The sequence below is a fragment of the Engystomops pustulosus genome, chromosome 4 (assembly GCF_040894005.1).
Source record: "Engystomops pustulosus chromosome 4, aEngPut4.maternal, whole genome shotgun sequence".
NCBI lineage: Eukaryota > Metazoa > Chordata > Amphibia > Anura > Leptodactylidae > Engystomops > Engystomops pustulosus.
The window spans coordinates 140,929,003-140,950,411 of NC_092414.1; the positions used below are offsets into that span (position 1 = coordinate 140,929,003).

Consider the following 21,409-nt stretch of genomic DNA (forward strand, 5'->3'; position numbering starts at 1 on the left):
TCCAATAAAAAGTGCTAAAAATTGGTCTCCTATTATACTTTGTATTTTTGACCACAAAAAGTTACATTACATAGGTTAGCTGATTTCACAATACCATTTTTTGCTGTACATTGTTTCCTAAAGAGCAAATGAAGCATAAAGTTTGTTTAGTTATGTTCATTCGGTTTTAAGACAAGGGTATAGAGAGTATTAAACATGTGCAGTAGAATTGACTAGGGCACAGCTGCTGTTTTTCCCCGCATTGTGCGCTTTGAGGTTTTACTGTAGGGTTTTACTCATTCTATTGGTTTATCCAGCATATAATTGCAGGTGCTAAGTAAACCAATATGATAATTTTATTTTGCATGTATTTTCATTCTCTCAGATAATTAATTCTATGGGCAAGGCTCTATCTCATATCATACCAACTAGGTAGGTGGATGAGAAATGGTTATGACGCAGGTTATTAAAAAGTAATTATGATTTTCATTTGATTATCATTTTTATTTCTCTCCAGCAACAAAAGCCTCTAAAGATAAGGACTTCATTGCCTTCAAACTGTTTGCTAAGCTGGATTCTTTCAGCATCAATATGTGGGATGAAGACAATCATATCGCTGAAATAAAAATATTGGGTATGTGGCAATCCATCCGTGAGCAGTGTGTTATATGCCAATAAAAATTGGCCATCATTCCTGCATTAGATAATTGATAAACAGTTTTGCTTCTTAAAATGTAGCCTCCACTTTTCAGTTTTCAAATCTGATATTAAATTTGATCTATCCTGTGTAAAAACACCATATTTCATGTACAGGTCTGTACCAGTTTTAGCCAAAATAAAGTACAAGTTTTGCTACTAGCAATATTCAAAGAATACAGAGATCTTGCTTCCTTCCCATGCAATCTAATCAGTTGGCAGAATGTTATAATAAAAATGCTGGAAATCTTAGTGCATTTCTCTATTTCTATCCATTATGCCATTTCTGAGCACTGTAATTCCTGGACCACTACTCTTTCCATCAGGTAAGCAAGAGACTTGTCTTGAGAATCACAGGCTAGTGCAGGAAAACAAGGGAAGTGATTTAGATGAGAATGGCGATGCTCTGGGTGCTGAGGACAGGACCATTGTGCACCAATTGGCTCATTCGCATAAGGATTAACCTGTGAATACTTTAAAAATGGCACAATGGACAGAAATAATAAAGGTATTGTGGAAACACAGTGCATTTCTCTACAATATGCTGCCAGCAGATAATAACACTTAGTGCAGCTGGTAGACTCCCTTGAATGAAATTCTCCAGTCAAAGGTGATTCATTGCTTTTTACCTTTTGCAGAGCCTGAACGGAGGAGCAGGACTCTCGGTTCTAGCAAGACAATGAAAATGAGACATGCTCCTCCCTTCAGGGCCTGCATTATACATTATTCAATGAATTAGCTTTGACTGGACTGTTCCTTTTTAGTCTGAATTCATAGCACTACCTTACCCCACTCCCTATGACAGCGATTAGAAGGCTGAATACCTGAGTGCATATACAGTAAATGGTCAGTAACAGCGGCTTGCTCTTCAACAGGGGTGTTGCAGTCCGAAGTGAAGTCGTGATAAATTTGACAGACTCTGACGCCACAAATATAATATTTATAATTGATTATATAAATTATGACATTTTATTTAAATGTTTGTCCTGATATAAGGATTTAGGTCCGGGTGAACACCACATATTGTCATACTGCTTAACTTTAAGGTGATGCACCTGCAAGCCACAGTACATGCAATCCCTGGGTTACGTACAAGATAGATACAAATTCAACTTAAAAACAAACCTACAGAACCTATCGGAACTGTATATTTTATCACTGTAACCACAGCCAGAATTTTTTTGTTCTCTGTGACAATTGGATTTTAAAAATGTTGGATTGTCATAAGAACCAGCATTAATAATTAAACGTAATTGTAGACACCTTTGATAACTATTATTGCTGTATACTGTAACCTAAGGATAAAGTACAGTAATTTAACAATATCCAGTGGTCCATTTGTAACTAGGGGTCTGTAAGTTGGGTGTTCTTAAAGTGTAACCGTCATTTTAAAAAAACTTTTGATATGTTGTAGGGCAGGTAATTTTAAGCACTTTTGCAATTGGATTAGTTACCCGAATCTTGCTCCTTTCCCTTGTATTCTGCAGAACATTCTGCATACTGAACACTCCCAGAGCAGGCAAATACTCAAGATGCTTTTTTTTTCGTGTCCTGATGTTGGCACATACAAACAGGAGTCGAGGCACAGAGCAGACCGGTAGGAGAAGAATATCAGCAGGGTGCAGGTGCAAATTGACAGGCTGCATGTGACCCGTTGGCCATGGGTTGAGCACGCCTGATCTGGGCATTTAAAAGAGATGAAACTCCCTGAACTTTATGCAAACGCTCAAGAGTGAAGCTGCTCTACAGATCAGGGAAAAAGACACTAAGAGGGGGAAGCCTGCACTTATTATAGAACAGGGCTTTGGAGTCTGAGTTGTGGAGCTGGAGTCGAAATTGGGGAAATTGAGTTGGAGTTGGAATTTTGGCTTACCCACTCCACAGCCCTACTCTGAAAAATAAATCATTGTAATGCAATAAAGCTATTAGCAGCAAAATGATATTTGGTGTGCTGTTCTGGCTACGATTAATACAGACCTGTGCCTATATTGTTAGATAAAACAACATTCTAAAGTTCCATGTTTAATTCTTATACTGTATATGATTGTTTTTAATAGTTTCATTGGCCCCTATAATGTAAATAAATATGAAGTAATTTATTGTAATGTCTGTGTATAAATACCTGCGTAAAAAGTAACAATGGCTTTTACAGATTTTCTTTTTCTCAGCATTCAATTTCTGTAGATGTGTCACAGGGAACCTAAAGTTGGAGCTAGATGCTTTTTCATTAGTGTCTTCCATTATTTCTCAGCAGCTAATGCTGTGTGTACCAGGTGTTAAATTTAGAGGAAAAAAATGTTATTCCCATCATATAATACTGTGGATTATTGCTGCTATATATAATTATAGTTGTTTGCTTGGCTTTTATTTTAATTGCACAAATCTGCTTTTTCCAGGCCTAGACTCCTCTGTTTTCTTGGAACCCAGCCAGATAGAAGTGTTTGCCAGGTTGAAGGATATTGTTGTCAATGACGTCAATCCAAAAACCATTCATAAAAAGGTGAATTTATTGTATTGTTATTGCAGTGGCCAACTATTTAGTGTCCATTCCAAGATGATCTTCTAAAGGATACGGGAGGACTTGAATGGATTTCCATATTTTTGACCAACAACTATTGAATATTTGTAGAATTATTGATTTAATTTACTGTATTTGCACTGTTGTTAGATTGTACCTCTTTTGTTTGTTCAGGTCTTCTTAACAGCACCAGTTTTACAAAATCACTAATATATTGGTGGTGTCTCTTTTTAGGCTGTATGCATTATGGAAGATGAAGTATTTAACTTTAATTTAACTCTCTACCCTGATGCCACACAAGGAGATTCGTACAAAGATGTGTCCAAAGTGGATGGGAAGGCATCCCTGAGAGTAGGCTGCATTAAGATAGTTTTCCTGAACAAATTTGTTGCATCACTCATGGTGAGATTTATATACATTTATTTCAATAAGACAATAAGAGGTCCAATGTTTTTTTTTTTAATCAAATATTTATTTATTTTCTATTTTTTTATGAACTTATAAACAATAAAGAAAAACAGTCCCCCCTCCTCCCCCCATCCCTTGTCCAATGTTTTTAATTTAAGTGTGTATCGGAAGAGGTACATTTTGAATTTAAAGCTTAATCATATCATTTCACACTCTGCTGTTGCCATACAATTTTACTTTTGCATTTAAATCAATACATATTCATATTTTTAGCATTTTGCTATCTTTTCAATATGTAGCATTACATTATAGAACTTTATAATGGATTAGACATTAGTAAAAATGAAAAAGTTATGGATTTTTGAAGTTGGAGAGCGAGAAATGAGCCGAAAAACCCCTCGTCCTTAAGGGGTTAAGGTACATTATGGTAACATTACAGTAAAATGGACGATGGTAACGTTGTTGTTGTATGCCTTATGTTTATGAGCGACAGTTTTCCTGCTGTATACCTGCATGTCATAAGAATTTAAATTAAAAAAAGGACCATGTTAAATTCAAATCTTTTTTTTTTTTTTTTTTAATTTTTACCGGTGTTTTTGTATGCGTTGGAAAAGGGGTAGTCTTATACGGCGGATATATCTTAAACTCTATATTTTAAACAGGAAAGTAGGGGGGTCGTCTTATACACTAGGTCGTCTTATACGTCGGAATATACGGTACTTGCTTTCTACGGCAGAGAAAAAATTAAGAGCACATAAAAGTTTGCCTCTCTTGCTGATTCCATTATTATGGAATGGATTATACCTTTTTATATGGATCTTTATTAGTATGCTCTTAGTTTGATATTGCTTTTATCTTAGAGCTTTCACTATACTGCTTTTAACCCCTAGGCGCACCAGGACGTTATAGTACGTCCCCGGGGCTAGATGCTTAGCGCACGGGGACGTTCTATAACGTCCTGCTTCTGGCACCGGCTCACGAACGGAGCCGGTACCAGAAGCAGCGGCTGTCAGCTGTCTAGTACAGCTGACAGCCTGCGCTAACACCCGCGATCGGAGCCGGCTCCGAGCGCGGGTGTTAACCCCTTACACGCCGCGGTCAAACATGACCGCGGCATGTAAGGGTGTTTGCGCTGTGGATCGGATCCCCCGTGCCGCTTACCGGGGGATCCGATCCACTTCTGGGCAGCTCCGAGGACTGGCATGTGCCCCGGAGCTGCCCGGTCTCCATGGCAGCCAGAACCCTTCCGGGTCCGACTGTAAACTGTCTGAGCATGCGCAAGCTTGCTCAGACAGTTTACACTGCTCTACAATAAAATAGTATTGTAGAGCAGTGTATTGAACTTAAACCAGAGATCAGAGCATCACTGGTTTAAGTTCAAGTATGTATAAGTAAAAATATGCAAAAACACTTAACACTACACATTATAATAAATAAAAAATAAATACATAAAAATATAAGCCCCTAAAATGTCACTTTCCCATAAAAACACTTAATAAAGTATAAAAAACACAAAAACACAAAAAACCCCGCATATTTGGTATTGACGCGTCCGTAACAATCTGTATAATAAAACAGAATCGTTACTGGACCCGCACGGTACACGCCGTAGAAAAAAAACGCAAAAATGTTCCGAAAAAAGATAATTTTTAATTAATACCCTATAAAAAATGCTCTAAAAAGTAATTTAAAAAATGTTATGCACTCCAAAATAAGCCCACTAAAAAGAACAACTCTTCTCGCAAAAAATAAGCCCCTAACCAGATTTGTCAGACGAAAAATAAAAAAGTTATGCATATGAAAAGATGGTGATGCTAAAATGAACAAGATTTTCTCCAAATTGGTTTTTATTCAGTACAATTGAATAAAATACACAAAACCCCCACATATTTGGTATCCCTGCGTCCGTAACAATCTGCATAATAAAACAGAATCGTTATTAGATCCGCAAAGTTAACCCCGTAAAAAACAAAACAAAAAAAAGCTCCAGAAAAAAGATCATTTTCAATTAATACCCTATAAAAATGCTCTAAAAAGGGATTTAAAAAATGTTATGCACTCTAAAATAAGACCACTAAAAAGAACAATCCTTCTCGCAAAAAATAAGCCCTTAAACAGATTTGTGAGGCGAAAAATAAAAAAGTTATGCATATGAAAGACGGTGATGCTAAAAGTAACAACATTTTTGCCAAATTACTTTTTATGCACTAAAAATGGGAAAAAAATAAAAAATCTATATAAATGAGGTCTTTTTGTAATCGTGGCGACCCATAGAATAAAAATAATATACTATTTTTATGGTATGGTAAACAGCCAAAAAAAACCCCCATAAAAATCTTCCTGAAAAGTGATGATTTTCATTTCCTCCACCAACAAAGAGTTAATAAAATCTCACCAATTAGTTATAGATTCCCCCAAATTACGTACCAGAAAAGTGCATCTCATGTGGCAAAAGAAATAAGCCCCTATAGGTCCACATTAAAAAAAGAAAAAAATTATAGCCTGTACAATGTGACATAGCAAATCTGATCTGGATGGCGCCTCCTTCCCTTCTATGCCCGGCCGTGCGCCCATACAGTAGGGTACCACCACATATAGAGTATCCGTGTACTCGGGAGAAATTGGGTAACAAACTTTGTGGAGCCTTTATTCATTTAATCCATTGTAAATGTTTAATTTTCCACCCAAAATGAGTGTATTGTGAAAAAATATTACAATTTGCAGACTGCACCTCCATTTTGTTTTAACCCCTATAAAACACGTAAAGCGTTAACAAACTTCTTAAAAGTGGTTTTTCATACGTTGAGGGGTGTAGTTTCCATAATGGGGTAATTTATGAGTCTCGCTATTATTTAGGCCTCTCAGTGTCAATTAGAAGTTGAGCAGGTCCATCTAAATACAGGTTTATGTGAAAAATGATACCTAAATTCTGAGCCTCATAACATTCTAGTAAAATATGTGGAATCTTAAAAAACCTTGCCAGCATAAAGCAGACATTTGGGAAATGTAAGTTATGAATTTATTTGGGAGCTATGACTATCTGCATCAAAAGTAGAGAATTTAGAACGTTGAAAATAAAGAATTTTTCAAAATTTTTGCCAAATTTAGTTTTTTTTCATAACTAAACACAAAAGATATCATCCAAATTTTTAAACTAATTTGAAGTACAATGTGTCACGAGAAAACAATCTCAAAATCCCCTGGATATCTCATAGCGTTCCAAAACTATAACCACTTATAGTGACACAGGTCAGATTTGAAGAATGGGGCCGCGTCCTCAAGGCCAAAATAGGCTGTGTCCCCTAGGGGTTAAAATGTATGTTCGATATGTTTACATACAGTTTGTCATAGTATGTGCAAGTAATTTTTTGTGTCAGAGCTTTTTTTCTTTCAATATAGTTTTTGTTAAAGAACAGAGCGCCTTGTGTTGCTTATTCAGCTTCTCCTCCGAGAGTAATCCTATTTGTTTAAAGGTGGCTGCTATAAAGTAAAGATAACAGTTGATATTTTTTAAATCTAAGAATGTTATCTTGTGATAACACCGCCTATCAATTAACACCTGTTGACACTTGTTGAGATAAAGTTGATCTTTTTTAACTGTAAAATTTTATAGAATTTTTCAAGAAAAAAAAGCATAAGCATAAAATATAACAGGTAATCTGCATACATTACATCAGTTGAAATGTCAGGTAAGGCAATATAAGTTACAACATATCACATAACATGTGGGTAGAGAAATGGGTAGACATGGCTATATATGTCAATCGGTCAAGCCTCCCACATTACTTAGTAACAGTGAGGCAGCGATGCCCACTGCAGAAAACAATAAGGTGCAGATAAAGACTTAGAGGTCAGTAACCTGTTACAACCAAATCAAATTAACACAAAACCCTAGACAAGACCAGACAAACAATATACAGGACACAGTGGGGCAATATGAGATGATATATTTCTTAGGAAAATACAGTAGAAGCAGGACTATTAGATAACCTATACATAGTCATTGAGAAAATCATATTAAAATCCCCTCCTAATATCAATGTACCCAGAGGTAGTGTCTGTATTTTTCCAAGGACCCGGTTTAGAAAGGGAATTTGGGCAGTATTCCGGACATAAACGTTGCACAGAATAATGGGGTGTCCCCTAAAAGAGCCTCCCTTGTGGGTCCATCTAAGAGGAAATTGTGATTGGGCATGTACATGACAATAGAATCATGACTCCTGCCCTTTTTCGATTGTGAAAGGCTGAATAGGCATTCAGTAAGTGGTGTCGGGCAAAATTGAAATTCTACCTCAACTTTTTACGTAGCTTGAGTTCTCTAAATAGTAGGCAGTGCTTAACATTAGTGTTAAAGCCTTTGGCATTTAATGCCCCACAATTAACCTTGGTAACAAAATAAGGGATAATTGCAATGTCAAAGTCATGCTTACGTGCCAGGATCTAAAGAGCACCTCTCATCGCACATCGGACCAGCCAGTACACTATAAAATGTTGCTATATAACTGTAGGTCCTAGGGGAGGGAAGAGACAGAAGTATAAAGGAAACGAGAGACATTAGACTATAACTGACAAATAGTAGTACAAAATCACCAAGGACATGGGTATATTGTCTGGGGAAATATTTTCAGAGGTTCCGAAGCTCTAACACCTGAAAATAAGCCAACAGTATCCCATAAGGGGAAACGATGTCTGCCTGTCGCCAAGAAAGAGGAGGGTGAACCACAGTCCAGTGAGGACAGAGGGAGCGAAGTTCCTACCCTCACACCCCCATGTAAACCTGAATAAGCTGTTTCGGATATAAAACTGTTCAAGGATTGCCACATTCACTGGTCACCCTTGAGATGGACCCACCTCCCAATCTGCCAGTTGTGGTTCCCCCAGTGCTTTACAAAAGTGGGGTAGATCCACATCCAATTAAACGGAGGGTTGCCAAACTGCTGTTCCTGCTGGCATTTAAGTCGAATGGGTAGCACCTCCTGTAGGGCAGTTAATGGTCTTGAAGCACAGCATGAAAGGGGTGTAGGTGTCTTCGATTCTGGAGTGTGACACAGGAGAAGTCTTGCTATAGTTAACTCCCAGCAAAAAAAAGTTTTTGGTTACCCTTGCTTTCACCATGATCACATCTTTCACTGTGAAATCTTGGACAAAACATATCACATCCCCCTGTTGAGAAGAGAGTCCATTGGGATGAAGAGCCCTTTACACCCGGTCTAGTTTTCTAAATCTCTGCTTGCTTCCAGGTTTACTTCCAAGTGTACATTCAGTGGATGGAATTTGTCCATGGTCATATGATGTCACACAGATGCACAGCTTGTTATTATCATACAGCTCTGATTACTCTCTATGATTATAACAGCTCGTGCACCTGCATGTCCATCACACGACCTTGGACAGATTTCTGTTCACTAGAAGTAAACATTGAAGTTTTTTATAGAAGGAACGCAAGCAGAGATCTAGAAAACCGCAAGGAAGTAATACAGAAAGTATATTGACAAATTGTATAACTTCATTTAAAAAATATCAATTATTTATTGAAAGTGGTCACCCCTTTGACCCCTTTCCGCACCTTGACGTGATTCTACGCCATAGGATGCGGGTCACTCCCGCACCTTGACGTAGAATCACGTGATGGCGATTGCCCCGGGTGCACGTTAACCAGGATCCTGCAGTAACAGCCGGGATCGCAATAGTCTGTTTAACCTTATAGACACAGTGGTCATGGTGCATCGGTGCACAATCTAACAGTGCAGCTGTCAGCCTATGCAGATTGCATTCGTATTGTAGCATATAACAATGACCAAGTGATCAAATGATCACTTGTTCATGTCCCACCCTGGGACAAAATAAAAAGTTTTTTTTTTTAAAAAGTGCAGGGGGCGTGGCCTAGCAGGCAATGGAGTAAGACGCGCGGCATCAGCACTCCGCTACCCGACTCCTGTAAAAATCCTGCACCCTCACCTGCTTGGCGACAGAATCGCGGGGAAACACCGAGGAGCTGCGGTACAGGATGCCCGGTAATAAAGGAAGCAAGCCGGGGAGAAACAAGGGGAGCGCAGCTCCCAAGATGGCGCCCAGCACATGACAGGGAGCATCATGGCGCGGCCTCTGCGGCCAGAGACTGCTGCCAGATTGAGTGGCTTTGCTCGGGCAGACTCAGGAGCAGAAAGACCCAGGGGCAGTAACAACAAGTCCCAGCCAGAAACTCCAAGTAAGGCTCTGGGCTCTAGATATGCAGCTTTACAGGACTGTATGTCAGAGGAGGAGGAGGATGTAATGACAGAGAATGCAAAGGCTATGGAAGGGAATATAGAATCCCCAGAATCTGATCCTGAGAATGAACCCACACTGGCTGACATTCTTAAAGCATTACAGCATAATGCATCTACATTGCTCAAGTTGACAGGCAGTGTGGATAGCCTGAAAGAGGACATTCTGCTGATGCGCCATGATATCCACAAAGTGACAGAAAGAACAACCGTAATGGAAAACAGAATGCATGAAGTGGAAGAGATGTTACCCCATCTGCGGCAGGAGGACCGAGACCAGTCACAGACCATGCTAGCTCTTCAGGCGAAAGCTGATGACTTAGAAAATCGATTGCGCCGCAATAATGTGCGCATTGTTGGAATGCCGGAGAAGGTGGAAGGCCAGAACCCAGACGATTATTTTGAGAAATGGCTGGGGGAGACCTTTGGGAGAGAGAACCTAACTCCACTATTTGCAGTAGAACGGGCCCATCGTGTACCCACGAGACCAGTACAACCAGGAAGACCACCACGGCCTGTACTCATCAAGCTACTGCATTATAAAGACCGGGATCGGATCCTACATATGGCCCACGACCGAAACGACATCCCGGTAAATGGGGTGAAAATTGCCTTCTTCCAAGATTTCTCGTCTGAAGTCCAAAAGAAACGGATGCAGTTTTTGGATATTAAACGACGACTGAGAGCCCTGGAAATCTCATACTCCATGCTGTATCCGGCTCGGCTGCGGTTGGTGGCCCTTGGCACCACTCATTTCTTTGATACCTCAAGAGCAGCGTTACAGTGGCTAGATGCTCATGAATCCAGATTGCGGAGACAAGCTGAGGACCCAGGAGGGGACTGAACGATCGATGCTGTTTGGACTGGGAAGGGTGCGGTGAAAGCTGACTGAAGGGTTTCGGCTAAGTTTTTCCTTCTGTTTTTTGTTTCTTTTCATTGATTCAAGATAGCTGGATACCTTAAACGTATTATCGCTTATGTATGTTAAAATGAGTGATAATGTTACTGTCCTGGTGGTAATACCATACCGGTTGGGGCCAGGTGGGGACAGTTGTAGCATATGGTAGCGGAGGTGTTGGAGGAAAGAGAAGTGCGTGGATGGTTGCCAAGGTTATATGTAGGAGACATGCACAAAGTTACGGAATTCACTCCTACTTGGTGAATGCTATGTGGGTTGTGCTAGGATGCTAATGGTTTGCCCTGTTCCTCCTTGGAGGAAAAAACAGTTTGAGTTGGGGGGGAGAGGGAGGTGGGGATTGGGATGGTGGGGAAGTTTGGTCTGGCTGAAAATAATAAACAGAGATGGCTTTCTTTTGAGAACTGGAAGGGATGTCTTGATGGCGGAAACCTTTAAGGGGATGTCCTGGAACGTTCGGGGCATGGGTAATACAAAGAAAAGAAATATTTGAGTATATAAGGAATAGTGGCGCAACTGTGATTGGGTTACCGGAAACGCACTTAACCAAGGATACTGTTTCCTTAACCCAAAGGGCATGGGTAGGGCATAGCTTTCATGCCTTTCATACTACATATTCTAGGGGTGTAAGCCTGTTAATTGCCAAATCAGTCCCGTTTATGTGTTACTCCTCTAGATCGGATCCGGAGGGGAGATATGTGGTGGTACACTGCCGAATATACAGTTTCATGATCTGTGGCGGGAACGCAAGGAAGGGGTGCATCAGTATTGTGGGAGGGGAAGGACACGTATAAAAGGTGGATGGCGCATGAATGCCTTCTGGCTACGGCTGATAGATGGGATGATGATTAAGGAACGCTTAAAGGAGTATTTAGAATTTAACGAGGGATCAGTGTCTAGAGTGGTATTATGGGACGCCATGAAAATGTTCCTGCAAGGGGCTCTTGCTTGGGAAATTAAGAAGGTGAAAACGAGATCCCGACAAATTGGATGGGAACTGCAGAGTGAGGTGAGGGAAGCAGCATATTCAGATTAATACAAGGGAAACTGAGGTTAGATGGATAGCGGCACAGAAACAATTAACAGAGCACATGCTGGAACAGGCGGAGAACAAACTTATGTTCCTGAGAGAGCAGTTCTATGCAGAGGGAGAACAAACTGGGAAACTCCTAGCGAGAATGGCGAATGCCAGGCGAACAAATTCCTACATCTATGGATTGAGAGATGTTGAAGGGAGGGAAGTCACGGATACAAGGGGCATATTGGAGGTATTGAGCAACTTTTATAGGCAACTATATTCCTCTAGAGCCAATTACTTGAGGTCACAACTAAACTCTTATTTAGAAGGGGTGAATAAGCCTAGATTGAGTGGAGAAGCTAGGGAAATGCTGGAGGCCCCCATCTCTTTGGAAGAACTGGAACAAGCAATGACTGGTATGGCCAACGAGAAAGCGGCAGGGTTGGGCGGTCTCCCATTAGAAGTGTTTAAAAAATTTGGGGAAATATTACTACCGTAATGGTTAGAAACTTTGAAGGAAAGTCTGGAACAAGGTAGTTTGCCAGCTTCTTGTTATGAGGCACTGCTAATAGTACTACTGAAAGAGGGGAAGGATGCCAAGTTGCCAGAGTCATACAGGCCAATATCTCTCTTGACGGCAGATATTAAGTTATTAGCTAAAGTATTAGCAAATCGGTTGGGGACGGTGGTAGGGACAGTGGTACACCGGGACCAGTCCGGTTTTATGCCCTCCAAATCGACGGCACTGAATCTGCGACGACTATTCCTAAATTTGCAGGCTGCAGAGGTGAATAGGGATGAAGCCGTGGTGGGTTCACATACAGGGGGGGGGGGGCAATGGTTGCGTTATATGCGGACAATGTCCTGTTATTTTTGTCTGAGGCCCAGACTACGGTGCCAGTAGTAATGGAGGTGTTGGAGCATTTTGGGGGATTTTTTGGCATAAGGATTAATTGGCTAAAATCGGCACTGCTACCTCTGTCCAGAAATTACCCGGTACAATTACAAGAGGGGGTAAACCCTGTAGTGGAAGAATTTAGATATTTGGGTATCCGAGTCACTAGGACAATTTCCGACTATGTCGAACTGAACTTATTGCCCATATTAACCCCTTAATGACCGCCCTATCGGGTTTTTACGGCGGTCATTAAGGGTACTTCTTCTGACGCGACGCCTTTCTACGGCGGCGCGTCAGAAGAAGTTTTTGGGACACCGGGTTATTATAGTGCCGGTGTCGGGCTGTGATATCACAGCCCAGACCCGGCACTAACACCCGGGATCGGAAAAACTCCGATCCCGGGTGTTTAACCCCTTACACGCCGCGGTCATGCATGACCGCGGCGTGCAAGTGTGTCCCCCGTGGATCGGACCCCCCCGGTGTGCTTACCGGGGGATCCGATCCCTCCTGCCGCTGCCCCGGGTCCCGACGAGTGACCCGAGGCTGTCGGCTCTTCTGGCAGGACCCGGCTGTAAGTAACTGAGCATGCGTGGCATGCTCAGTTACTTACACTATACACTGCAATACAAGTGTATTGCAGTGTAAAGGCTTGAATAAGCGATCGGATGATCGCTTATTCAAGCCAAGAAGTAGAAAATGTAAAAAAGTTAAAAATAAAATTTTTTTTTATCTTTTTATAATATAATTAAATAAATAAATAAATAAAATAAAAGTCCCATAATCTCCCCAGTAACACATAAAATGCAAATACAGTAAATAAAACACAAAAACATACATATTTGGTATCACCGCGTCCGTATTAATCTGTACAATAAATCTAAATCAATATTGAACCCGCTCGGTGAACTACGCAAAAAAAAAAACTCGGAAAACTTCCCATAGTATAAAATTTTTCATCAAACACCATCACAAAAAATGTTCTAAAAAGTGATCAAAAAAAGTTACGTTCCCTAATATGATACGACTGAAAAGAACAACTGTTTTCGCAAAAAATAAGCCCTCAACCAGATCTGACAACAGAAAAATAAAGAAGTTATGGCCATGAAAAGTTGTCAATAGTAAAAACAATGCGATTTTCTCCAATATTGGTTTTGCTCAGGAAAATTAAGCAAAAATAAGAAAAACTATATAAATGAGGTATCACCGCAATCGTAGTGAATCAGAGAATAAAGATAAAATATTATTTTTACATTACAGTGAGCGGGGGAAAAAAATGCTAACAATCCAAAATAAAAATTGATGATTTTGTTTGTGTCCCCCTTGAAATAGTTAATAAAATCTCAAGAATAAGCTTTAGACTCCCAAAATAAATTATCTATACATTGTATCTCATCCCATAAAAAATAAGCCTTCATATGTTTGTATTACCAAAAAAAATAAAAATGTATAGGTCGTACAATGTGACAATGCAAATCTGCTGTGAATGGCGCCTCCATTCATTCTATACTCGGCCGTGCGCCCGTACAGCAGTTTACCACCACATATGTGGTATCAGTACACTCGGGAGGAATTGGGCATCAAGCGTTGCAGTGCGCTTCATCATTTAATTTATTCTGAAAATTTCAGTTTTGGCCTAAATGAATGTATTTTCCAAAAAAATTCTATAGTTTCTAAATCGCAGGTCCATATTTCTTAACCCATGTGAAACACTTAAAGGGTTAATAGACTTAATAGAAGTTGTTTTACATACGTTGAGGGGTGAAGTTTCTATAGTGGGGTAATTTATGGGGTTTTACTATTATTTAGGCCTCTCAAAGTCACTTGGAAGCTGAGTTGTCCCTCAAAATGTGAGTTTTGGCAATTTTCATGAAAATAAGAAAAATCGCACCTAAAGTTCTGCGCCTCATAACATCCTAGAAAAATGAGAGGACGCATAAAATATCATCCCAACATAAAGCAGACATTCCGTAAATGTAAATTATCAAGCATTTTGGGTAGTTTTACTTCCTGTCTGGAAAGCAGAACATTTCAAACTTGGAAAATGAAGAATTTTTAAAAACTTTTGCCAAATTTTCACTTTTTTTCAGAACGAAACACAAAACTTATCACTTAAATTTTACAACTAACATGAAGTACAATGTGTCACGAGAAAACATTCTCAAAATCACCGGGATATGTTAAAGCGTTCCGAAGTTATAACCAATTATCGTGAGACTTGTCAGATTTGAAAAATCGAGTCTGGTCATTGAGCTGAAAACTAGTGTCGGTGATAAGGGGTTAAGAGAGGTGCGTTCTAAGATCCAAGTGTGGAATAAGCTACCTATCTCGGCTTTAGGGCGGGAAAACTTAATTAAGATGACATTAATGCCACAATTTTTATATATCTTACACGACGCTCCAGTATGGATACCGAAATTCTGGTTTAGGAAGATTCATGGCCTGTTTAGGGAGTTATTATGGAAGCAAGGTGTGCCTAGGATAAAATTAGAAAAACTACAACTGCCTAAGTGTAAAGGAGGTTTGGCGGTTCCAGATGCATGGGCATACTATATAGCTGCTCAATGTCAGCATTTCGGAGGGTGGGAAAGACCGGGGGAAGAGTCTTGGTGCCCAGTGGTAGTAAGGCATTTTGGGGATACGCTGGAACCAGTAGCTGCCCCAGAAGCAGGAAAGTTGGGGAATAGGGGAAGTCGATATCCAACACTAACGTTAATGCAGAAAATTTGGAAGGTGTACAAGCAGATAACGGGGATGGGATTCTGAACTAAGTACACCCCATTATGGAATAATCCACATTTGGGGGAGGTGTATATGTTGGAAATTAGTCAAAGTTGGAAACAGAGCGGGGTAAGATATCTGCAACAGATATATGATGAGTCTACTCTCAAATCATTTGATCAGTTGGTGGAGGAATTCCAGATACCCAGGACTATGTTTTTTCAGTACCTACAGCTGCGCCACAGCTTACAGGCGCAATTTGAATCTGAGGAGGTCAGTTTTTCATCATTGGGAGTTATGAATGGAGTAGTGCAAGCACAAAGTATGAGGAGCCTTATTTCATTGCTGTATGGCACAATTCTAGATAAACTGTTGGGTGACCAAATGAACACAACGCGCAGGAAATGGGACCTCGAGGTAGGAGAACTACCAGATGATGAATGGGAAGAGATTCTGGAGTTTACGAGTAAATTGTCCCTAAATGTAGCGCAAAGGCGTTCCCAATTATTTTTACTACATAGGACATATAGGACTCCGGTGGTATTGCATAAAATGCGATTGAGGGAAGATACATGTTGCCCAAGATGCCGGGCTGAGGGGGCTGACATATTACACGTGTTCTGGATTTGCCCAAGGTTAAAAGGGTTGTGGAGTAAGGTTCAGTGATTACTACAGGAGGTGTTTGGAGTTCAGATTCAGCGAGATCCCAAAATCTGTGTGTTAGGATATGTGGGTGGAATAGATGTCACTAGGGCAGAACAAATGGCAGTGGCAAAATTACTGTACCAGGCACGAAAGACCATCGCGAGGCATTGGTTAGATGTAGACCCGCCGAGAATATCAGAAATTAAAAGACTACTAAATAACACCATTAAGATGGAGTTGGGGGTATATCTAAAGAGAAATGCACTCAAGAAATTTGAGAAGCAGTGGATTAAATGGCTTGAGTGTCCAGGTGTAGGCGCTGATGATGTGTTATGTAGGTGGCAGAGGGTCCGTCCTGAGGGATGGCCAGAAATATGAGGGGAGAGGAGATAGGCGCTGGGAATGATGATTCTGGGGATACTGGAAAAAGAGGCAATCTTTGGGAATCGTGAAACAGCCAGACCTAAGGAGAGGGGGGGGGGGAGTTGGGGGAACGTTTGTAATGTATAATGTTTGAAACTAATTGTACACTACACAGAAGTGTTTATGATTTCTGTATGATAATACTGTGAAGTTTATATGCTTAAATAAATGTTTTTTTTTAAAAAAAGTGCAATTAAAACAATTATTAAAAAAGAATAGAAGTCCCCTGAAGTCCCATCCCATGCAATAATCAAATAAACCATTAAAAAGTGAAAATCACCAAAAAAAAACACAACATATTATGAAATTTTCACATTTGACCTAAAAAGCGCATAATGGGGCACATTTACTTACCCGGTCCAGTCGCGATCCAGCGGCGGGTTCTCCGACGCTGATTCGGGTTCTGCTGGGATTCACTAAGGTCCGTTCGCTGATATTCACCAGGTGTCGCTGCTGCGCCGAGGTCCGCTGGAGTTCACCTGCTTTTTTCTGGTGTATGTGAGTGCTTGATCTTGCGACACAAATGGCTTTTTAAATTCTGTGGTTTTTCTGAATCCTTCGGGTTGGACGGTGGCCACGCCCCTGATTTCTGTCGCGCGAAAGTCGGCGCGATTGCGCCAAAAATCGATCGCGTGCGCCACAATCCCGTGAAATACAGCGCAAAGAGGAAATATTCGGGAAAAAAATGACGGATTCGCGGCTGCGGACCCTTAGTAAATGTGCCCCAATAAGTGATCAAAAAGTAAAATTTACCGCAACATGATACAGAGACAAAGTACAGCTTGTCCCACAAAAAATAAGCTGTAAATCAGCTCTGTAAACAAAATAATAAAAATGTTCTGGCCATTGTTACATGGCGATGCAAAATCAAGCAAATTTCTCACAAAATGAGTTCTATATTCTGCAAAACAAATTAACCGGAAAAAAAACTCCATATAAATGGAAATAACACATTATTTTAAGGTACGGTGAACGTCCGGGGGAACAAAAAAATGCTAAAAACCATAAACAAGAATTAATGATTTTTTTTTAACCACCACCAAGAAAGTGTTAATAAAATCTAATAATAATAATTTGTGACTGTTTAATTTTTGGCAAAAATTAATATATTGTCTAAAAAAATTACAGCTTGTAAATTACACTTCTATTTTGTTTTAACCCCTGAGAAACATCTAAAGGGTTAACACACTTCTTAAAGTTGTTTTTTCACACATTGAGGGGCGTAGCTTCTAAAATGGGGTTTTACTACTGTTTAGGCCTCTCAAAGTGACTTAAAGCTGAGCAGGTGCCTCTAAATAAGAGTTTTGGCGATTTTCATAAAACTGAGAAAAATAGCACCCAAAATTCTAAACCTCATAACAACCTAAAAAAGAGAGAGTATACATAAAACCCTATGCCAATATAAAGTTACTTGGGTGCTATGACTAGCTGCCTGAAAAGCAGAAAGTTTTGAACTTTGAAATAATTTTTAGAAATTTCTGCCAAATTTCAATTTTTTTCATAACTTAATCTCAAAATCGCCTGAATATGTTAAAGCGTCACAAAGTTATAACCTCCCATAATGACACAGGGCAAATTTTAAAAATCAGGCCTGGTTCTAAAGGTGTAAAATGGCTTGGACCTGAAGGGGTTAAATAAATATTCATTTTGTAAACATGAACTCTGTAAACCATTCTTATCTGTGCCCACATAATATGTAGTTGTGAGGCCCCAATAACAGGATAGGGTGGGGTATAATTATTTTACATGCCTTTTAAATTTCAGGACTTTAACTAATCGGGAACATGTTCAAATCACATAACACCCCTGATTTTAAGCGTAGCAACCCCAAACCCTCAAATTTGGTATAGGGTGATAGAGAATGGGGTACCTAGTCAATTGAAGATGGTTGCATCATTGTAACCATTTTCTCTGAAGAATTATGAGTTTTTATAACAATAACTCTCTTACAAATGTGCCTTACTGAGAGAACAGTATAGTTCACATTAAACTTTTGGCATTAATAGTGAATAGTTGAAAGTTACCCGCAGCTGTGAGACCCAGTGATGCCCCAGGGATGCTCATATGCTAACATTAGTATATGAGCATCCCTGAGACATCACTGGGTCTCACAGCTGCGGGTAACTTTCAACTATTCACTATTAATGCCAAAAGTTTGTATTCCTTTTTATTTTTATATCTGTTTGTTTTTTTTGTTTGTATATTTTTTGCAATTTTTTTTTTCAATTGTATGTTTTTATGTTTTCACTGCACATAAGTGTATTAAACAACCTAATAGGTCTCTGCTTGTAGTCTTTAAAAACTTTTCGGAAAGTTATTGGAGACCTAGCGTTACCAATCTCAATTTCAAGTAATTGTATAGCTATTTGGTAATACGTATTTTGGGGTTTCTAAATTATTGAGGGACTTCTTTTTTTGTTTCCATTTTTCATTCCCCACCTTCAAAAAACTTGTTTTCTGCATAATACATTGCAATTCAAAGGGATATTATTTTATATTGCATGCTTTGTACTGGCAAACCAGGAAAATTATTCCAAATGCAGTGAAATTGGTGAAAAAATGCATTTGCGCCATTTTTTGTGGGCTCGGATTTTACGGCTTTTCCTGAGTGCCCCAAATGACATGTCTGCCTTATTCTTTGGGTCGGTACTATCACGTGTACACCAAATTGATATAGGATCTGTAATGTTTTCATACATTTACAAAAATTAAAACCTTATGTACAAAAAAAAATTCTTCATTTTGCCATTTACTGACGTTAATAACTTTTTTATACTTTAGTGCACGGAGCGGTGTCTGTTATAATTTTTTGCAAGAAGAGATGACATTTTCAAAGCTTCCATTTTGAGGACTGTATGGTCTTTTGATCTCTCTTTATTACATTTTTTTATATGTTGCAAAATAGTGGCATTTTTGACTTTGGGCACTATGTTCAGACATTTTGGGACATGGTGATCATGTTTATGATTTTAACTGTTTACTTCAGTTCTAGGGAAAGGGTTGATTAAACATTTTTTAGGGTTTTTTAATTTTATTATTTACTATTTTTCAGACCCCCTATGCTACTTTAACCATACGTTGTCTGATCCTACCATATACTGCCATACTATAGTATGGCAGTACATGGGGATTTTGCACATCATCTGTTACAATGTACAAATCGCAATAGATAATTTTATGACACTAGTGTGGGTTGTAGAGTAGTAGGTTTTGCGTTTCGTTCTGGAAAAAAATAAAACATTTGGCAATAGCTCTGAAAAATTCTTTATTTTTAAAGTTTGAAAAATCTGCTTTCCTGGCAGATAGTTAAACTACCCAACAAGCTTGATAACTAACATTTCCAGAATGTCTGCTTCATTGTTTAAGTGTCCTCTCATTTTTCTAGGAAGTTATAAGGCTTGGACATTAAGGTGCGATTTTTTTTTTTTTCCTTCTAATTTTCATGAAAATCCATACAATCAAATACATTTTGAGAGACAACTTGGCTTTCAAGTGACTTTGAAAGGCCTAAATAATGGTAAAACCCCATAAATTACCTCACTATAGAAACTACACACCTCTACGTATGTAAAACAATTTCTATTAAATCTATTAACCTTTTAAGTGTTTCACGTAGAGAGGAAGTGCTATTTAAAAACTTTTAAATTTTGATTGATTTAGGTCAAAAATTACACTTTCATTATGAATTAAATGATGAAATATACTGCAAAGTTTGATGCCCGAGTATACCCGGACAGCATTCACGGCAGATTTGTATTGTCACATTGTACAGGCTATAAAATTTTTATTTTTTTTCATGTGCACATTTGAGGGCTTACCGTATTATTTGTGGGGTGAGATACAATGTATAGAAAATTCATTTGGGGGTTCTATAGCTTATTCACAAGATTTCATTAAAGAGGTATTCCCACAAAGACAAATTTCTTATATGTAATCAGCACAACAAAATAACACATTCTCTAATTCACTGTTATTCACTGGTGTATACAATTTCAGTCCTATACACAACCCTATAACTTCTGACTTTGGGTCGGGCCGCCATCTTGGATTTCTGTGTGAAATCGTGCTGATGGGATTTCTGTGTGTTTCTGCTATGTGCCTGTCGGCACGCCCCCTGCACAGAGCTCAGAGACTCTCACTTCCTGCTAGGACATCTTGAACAGAGAGAGAGGCTGCAAACTACAAGAAGATAAGTGAAGGGGTAGGGAGGTTCATATCTGTGAGAAGACAAATTTACTAGTGCTGTGTGTAATAGGAATCTAGTGGATCTTGGGCATCTCTAATCTGACTCATCTCTCTTTCTATGTGTCAGTGTGTTAGTACAATGTCAGAAGCCAGATGAAACTGTATATATACACTTGTACCCTGATAATCTTACCACCGCACAGAACTAGATGAAGCATAATGTGTCTGCTAGAGAGGCCCCGCCTACACCCTGGAATCTTACACTGACCATCACCGAGTGATAGGAGCTAAAACTATTTTAAGGTAAACACAAACAAAATTATCAATTTTTATTATTTAGCATTTTTTGGCCACTCATCATAACAAACAAATATTTTTTTTTATCTTCATTCTCTAGTTCACTACGATTACGGTGATACTTCATTTATATAGTTTTTCTTATCTTTGCTCAATTTTACTGAGCAAAATAAATATCGGAGAAATTTTTTATTTTTTTTTAACAATCAACAACTTTTTAGAGGCATAACTGTTCTCTAACTGTTGACAGATCTGGTTGAGGGCTTAGTTTTTGAAAAAAGAGTTGTTCTTTTCAGTCGTACCTGTTGCATTAGACATGTTCCCATAGAGCAGGTGTAGGGAACCTATGGCTCGGGACGGGAGCCGGAAAGTGGTGGGTTGAGTGAGCTTGGAAAGGGGAGCTGCCATGGAGAGGGGCACGGGTGTGCCTGCGATACGAGAC

At 39.3% G+C, this 21,409-nt stretch overlaps 1 protein-coding gene across 5 annotated transcripts in view; it reads left to right on the forward strand.

The window, feature by feature from the left end:
• VPS13C (vacuolar protein sorting 13 homolog C) overlaps positions 1 to 21,409 on the forward strand; it is a 228,727-nt gene that overhangs the window by 108,386 nt on the left and 98,932 nt on the right. For all 5 annotated transcript variants that reach the window (XM_072147788.1, XM_072147784.1, XM_072147785.1 and 2 more), the window contains 3 exons: positions 497 to 613; positions 3,072 to 3,175; positions 3,428 to 3,595. In XM_072147788.1, coding sequence (XP_072003889.1) covers positions 497 to 613; positions 3,072 to 3,175; positions 3,428 to 3,595 — 389 coding nt within the window. The remainder of the gene's footprint in view (positions 1 to 496; positions 614 to 3,071; positions 3,176 to 3,427; positions 3,596 to 21,409) is intronic.